This window comes from Merops nubicus, unplaced genomic scaffold, assembly GCF_000691845.1.
Source record: "Merops nubicus isolate BGI_N331 unplaced genomic scaffold, ASM69184v1 scaffold7320, whole genome shotgun sequence".
NCBI lineage: Eukaryota > Metazoa > Chordata > Aves > Coraciiformes > Meropidae > Merops > Merops nubicus.
The window spans coordinates 115,761-121,760 of record NW_008582104.1 but is presented as its reverse complement, the minus strand read 5'-3'; the positions used below and the strand labels follow the sequence as shown (position 1 = coordinate 121,760).

The 6,000-nt window shown below is 39.2% G+C and overlaps 1 protein-coding gene across 2 annotated transcripts in view; it reads left to right on the top strand.

Moving 5' to 3' along the window:
- The first annotated feature begins 226 nt into the window (after positions 1 to 226).
- GRIA4 (glutamate receptor, ionotropic, AMPA 4) overlaps positions 227 to 6,000 on the top strand; it is a 97,134-nt gene continuing 91,360 nt past the window's right edge. For both annotated transcript variants that reach the window (XM_008936537.1, XM_008936529.1), the window contains exon 1: positions 227 to 410. In XM_008936537.1, coding sequence (XP_008934785.1) covers positions 249 to 410 — 162 coding nt within the window. In that variant the 5' untranslated portion in view covers positions 227 to 248. The remainder of the gene's footprint in view (positions 411 to 6,000) is intronic.

Sequence of the window (6,000 nt, the reverse complement as noted above, 5' to 3'; positions counted from 1 at the left end):
AGATTATTCATAATGCTGAGGATTGTTCCAAGCATTCTGATCACAGTAATTGTAATTTTTGCTAGTTGCATGCTGTGTCATGGCTAGCAGCGTAGGTAGGGATACAACCTCTTATTCCCTTCACTGCAGGAGCAAATATTAAGAGACATAATATTGATTAAGGGCAATTCCTATTCAAAAAATGCAATGGTTGTGTTACTAGTGTATTGTATCCTTTTCTTCTAGGTTATTCGATACTTCAAGCTATTATGGAAAAAGCAGGACAAAATAGCTGGCAAGTCAGTGCCATCTGTGTGGAGAATTTTAACGATGCCAGCTACAGGAGGCTTTTAGAAGATCTGGACCGAAGGCAAGAAAAGAAATTTGTAATAGACTGTGAAATAGAAAGGCTTCAGAATCTCTTAGAACAGGTAATACCTGCTTTTAAAGTCACTATCAGCACCTAAGTCCAGATGAGATATTATTATGCATTGTGTTTTGTTTATATTCTCAATGGAAATGAGATAGCTTGTTCTTTTTTTCTTGTTTTCTTCATGGGCATATATTTGCCTGGACATCCACTTGCCTGCCCCCCCCCCCCCACTTTCTCACTGAGCAGGTCTGTGGGCGAAGGGTGCCAGCAGTCAGGGCATCTGCACATTTGGCCCCACATCCCAGGACCTCCATACCTGAGAGATCTTGCATCAGGGCCTCAGGGCTGGAAGAACAGCATGATGTTTCTGAATTGCCAAGATGCCTTCAGTTCATACCTTGGGGGAGCAAAGTTCAGTTTTGTTTGAGAAAAAAAAAAACCTTATTTGAATTCAGTATTACTTTATAGTCACTAGATAGCATAGGTCATGTATTTCTACCTTTAAAATGCTTTAAAATTATTATTACACATATTTAAACTGAGAGTTTTATTACCTTAGGAGAGTATTTATGAACATGAAGAATAGTAGAATAAAAGTTCTATTGAACTAGGAGGAAGGTCAGGTTCTTCGTCAGTTATTCATAGAAAGCTGCTATTAGATTAAAAAAAAAAAAAAATACTGGGCCAGACAGACTGGCGGGCTCTGGGTAGCACCTATACCCGTGTGTAAAGAGAATATAAAATCCTCCTGCTCTGATGGGGCAAATCTGTCTCTGTATAGTGCTTATGTATAAACCCTTTCTAAAACAACTGAAAAAATTAAAAAAAAAATCTTTGAAAGGAGCATTTTGTCAAGTGATGGGAAAATAATTTAGGGTTAACTATCGTCTCACATGATCCCACATATTACACTGCTGTGGTGCAAGTGCAGCGGTGAGTACCTGCTGGTGGCGGTGGTGGCAGTGCAGGAACTGCAGGGACCGAATGCCATCTGCTGGTGGCAGCTCTGCCGCCACCACGCTGCTCCTCTGCCAGCGCCGTTTGAGGATCTTGGAGATTTTGTTGCAAATACCTTTGCCATGCATCTGCCGCTCTTGTCACAGAAATATGAAATATCGTTTGTGATCCAGAAATGGATAAAATAGTACTCATAGTAATATATACGTCAATTTTGCTTTCCCTGGCAGATGATGAAGGGGAAGCTGAGAATTAATAGTATGGCTGATTTAACAAAGATTTTTCTCTGACAGTTGCCAGGAGAAGAACAGATGATACCATATTGCTAGAGATATTCGTTTGGACTTTTTTTTTTTTTTCTGAATGCCATTATATTTTATCATATGCTTTCTATAGCTTATAATGAAATCCCCTCCCAGTTCAGCCTGTGCTGTAGTAAACAGAACACCTGTTTGAGGGTCTTTTAAAATACAATCAGAACAATAATTCCTTTCTCAGCTCTATGTCTGTGCCTGTGTATCAGTACCTCATTTCTTCTACGTGGCATGCAAATATGACTTAGAAAAAGTATGACTGACTGACCATAAGTCTTGAAGTGCACCCAGCTGCGTAGGTGTATTGACTGAGTATCTACTGAGTTTCAAAGCAAAATGAAGTCATCTGGTATATGTTTGGATCTCATTGGTCTCACGTGTACATTTTATTTGTCTCCAGGAGCTGCTACTCATTTTGTTTCCAGATTGCCACATAGATAGTCAGTTCCTTTTTAGGAGCATAACCTGCGCTCCTTGTTCAGATCATGACAAGCTGAATTGGATATTGATTTTAGTGTGATTAGGTTTTGACTTCCTCTGATTTCATGTAGGTCTGGATTTTGCATGCCTAAAATAGGTACTTTATGCAGGTACTCGTTGTGAAGGTCCTGGTCTTCCTAGACAGGCTGACCTGCAAGCAGACCTGGAGCACTGGTTTGGGGTCCCAAAATGAAAGCACTTTGCCTTCAGAGATCAAGTGCTTCTCAAGCATGGGCAGCCAGAAACAGTCTTGGACACAAAAACATTTGGTCTGCCAAAAATGGAACTGAAGCGAGAAGAGTCTACCCTGATGTAGAGAATGCAAAATCACAGCCATTTTAAAATACAAGTAGTCAACTTTTTCCCTGTGCATGAAGGTTTTTATAACTTATAGCAGACAGGTAAAGTAGATTCACAAATGGACTAAAAGTTGGCTTGCTCTTCCTTGCATACACAGAGGAATTGATTAAGCTTCAGTAACTCTAATTAACTCAGCTTCTTTCCTGCCTCGTTCTCCTGTAATTGAGAGCCTAAGTTGTGACTATACTGTAATACTTTGCAATGTACAAGTAAATGTTCTGCGGAACATTTAGAAAAAGTAATTAAATCTCAGTAATGACACCGTAACTCAAAGCGCCTTGCCCTTAAATGTATGCTAATGAAGGGAGAGAAATTGGCTTGTGGGCTTGTGGGTTTCTTCTCAAGTGTCTGCCCATATATATGTATATATACACATTCACTTTTCTCATGACTATGGACCTCAAACAGTGAAGACTGGAGACATTTTTCTGTCTGAGTTCAAAAAGTGAGCGTATGTGCTGCTCCCCTGCCCGTACCTGGTGCTCGCTTCTCTGACCTGGTGTTTTCTGCTCAGTCTTCTCCCAGCTGCCACGCTGAGAAAATCAGCACCTTGCTGTCTCCTCACTTCTTAGGCAACTTTAATCTTACCATTTTCTATTTTGCCTCCTGTATTTTCCTTAGTTTTTCTCATTTATTTTCTCCTCTCCATGTGTTTTTGTGTGTGAAGCTGTTTCTACACTCTGTACATGAAGTTTGTCTTCAGGGAAAATTTCTCTCCTGGAACCCAGTGACATATCTGAAATCCAGACTCCCCCTATGCACAACCCAGAATGTGCAGTTTTCATCATAAGATCTTCCTTTCAAGATTTTATGTTTCTGTGGTGAGGTTGATGTTTGGGTCAAGGGCCAAACTTGTACTCTTTTTAAGGGTGAACTATAGAACGGCAGAATTATATTTTCATATTTCTATTCCAAAAAGGGAGAGTAGGGCCAGCTTTAAATTCATGAGATGCATTCAGCCTGCACACAAGTGTTTACATCGTATTTGCTTGGATGTCCCTGACTGTCTTAGCCTCAGAAATTGTTTCAGATCCTAACTCTCAAAGCTATGCCAAGACTTACAAGACTGTGATGGTTTTCTTAATAAAGCTATGCTCCTCTCCTTTGGTCATGCTCACCCACACAAGTCTATACAGTCTCCAGTAGCAACTGAAGATATTTGGGGACGACTGAAAATTTTCTGATTAACGTGGATCAGTTAAAAGCCCCATTTAAACACAACACTGGAGCAAGACATCCATTTCTGCAGGGTCACAGAGTTGTTGCTTCGATTCCTCAGTGAGACAGAAAGTGCCTTCAGCCTATCTGAGTCAGTAGATCAACACCTACTCTCGAGAATCTGCTGAAACTTCAGCAAACAAAGAAAATTTTAGCCCTTTTTTAGACTTTATTCTCAAGGTGGTGAAAGAACACCCTACCTCCTTAATATTTTAAAACACATGTAAACAGGAAAACTTCGTTACCTGTGAGTGAAACTGCTCCATAATACTCCTCTGGCAGACCGTATCACCCCAGGCTCTGAAAGACAGACCATAAACATCAAGACCTTTATCATAAATGTTTTCTTTACTTGCCCACTTTAAGTGGTGCATATGATCTGCCTTTGGGGAGGACAAGCGGTTTCTGACCCATTTTAATTTACCAGTGTAGACCTCGTGTTTGGCTGGGAGTGGTGTGGCTTTGGCCATGGGCTGCTCCCTCCCTCGCAGCAGCCCCTGAGGGCAGCCTTGGCAGCATTGGTCCTTTAACCAGCTCCACAGTCCTTGACACAAGAGGATGCTATGCTTGACATGACTGCTGCTGCTCACTCCCAGAAATAACTCCAAAACTGTGTTTCAGTGCTGCGCGGGATCAGCAAAAGCAGTAGATTGAAGATGGAAGGTATCCTTGCCCATGTCGGGGGAGTGGGAACTGGATGATCTGTAAAGTCCTTTGCAACCCAAACCATTCTATGATTCTGTGATTTCATGAAGGTCTACTTCAAGTCAACCTTCCTCAGAACTTCTAGGACATTGTTACCATTTTGGAGAAAGCACATCTACTCTATAACAGTTATGGAAGACACTTTATGGTTCACAGAATGTTTTCCAGAACCTCATAAGTGATCTCACTAAATCTGATGAGGTGTCTCCCTGGTTTACTTACCTAGGTCTTTGTTTCATCTGTTCATACACAGACACAAAAAAAAAAAAAAAAAAAAAAAAAAAAAAAAAAAAACACACAAGTTTTCAATTTAAAAATTAAACTATGATAGTCCTTCCTTTATATTGTGTGACTAGAAACAGAGAAAATGGCCCATTTTCCTACATTCATGAAATTACCTGTTTTTTCCATTACCTTTCCAGCTTAACAGGACAAAAGAGAAAAAAAAGGAGCTAAAACAAAAACACAGAAAGAGAAAATGATATCTCCACAGTTCTGTAGGACAGATGTAGCTTATATAGCAGAATGCATTTCTAGTGATTCATATTTTTTCTGTCAAGGACTGTTATGTCCTTGTTTATCAACATCTCTTTTTTCATGACACTTTCTGCAGGTGGTCTTTTAAAAGCACAGAAATATTCTGTTTGAATCGAAGGTTGAAAGTCAGTGAGACAGTTGGAAGATTCCCTGCTTCCTTCTTGCAAAATTGTGTTTCTAAAGTGCTCCCCTGAATTTAACACAAAGAACTTTCTACTTAAGATGAAATTAATATTTGAAACACATTGTAATGTTGTGATTTCCATGTCCTACCAACTAATCCACTAATACTGTCAGCAAGCAGTACAGTATCTGAACAGTCCAGGCCAAAGTAGTCATTTACTGCATATGGCACAACAAGAATCAGCCCCATGTGTTTCTCCCACTTTTCACTAGGAGTTTTTCTCCTTTTCTTACTCCTTCTTTTCATTTTATCTTTCTTCCTGCATTCTGAAATAGTGTCTCCATTTGCATTTCTGGCTTATTCACCAAAAATCAGAAACCAAGTCAACCTAAGGATCCACCTAATATTGTATCCACCTAAGGGTGTATCTACCAAAATTAGAAAATCATTACTTTTATCTTATTATATATTTACTGAATTTCTATTTGAAACACAGAACTCGTATTTCAAAATAAATATACCTACAAAAGGAATGTGTTTTTATTTATTACTGAGAAAGCCCAAAAAAAGTTAATATCAGATACCTATTTAGGCTGAACTTAAGAACCCTCAAGTCAGGCTTCCCAATTTAACAAAATTTTTGGGTTTTTTATTTTTATTCTTGCTTTATTTTCATTAGTATTTCTTCACTGCTTAATTTGTATCAGTACAATCTGAAGCAATCTGGAAGCTACATATAGCAGAATGAATCAGAGTTTAGGATTACTAAAACAGTAAGAAGAGGACTGATACACTCAAGGGTTTTGTGGGCTTTACTTCTCTCATAGACCATTGCTATCATCAGTACCATAAAAATCTTCCTAAAAATGTACTGAGCAAGCAAGAAATAGTACTTACTATGGCTAATCAAGAAATATGTGCAAGTTGACAGTATCCATGTGCTGACTAGTAGC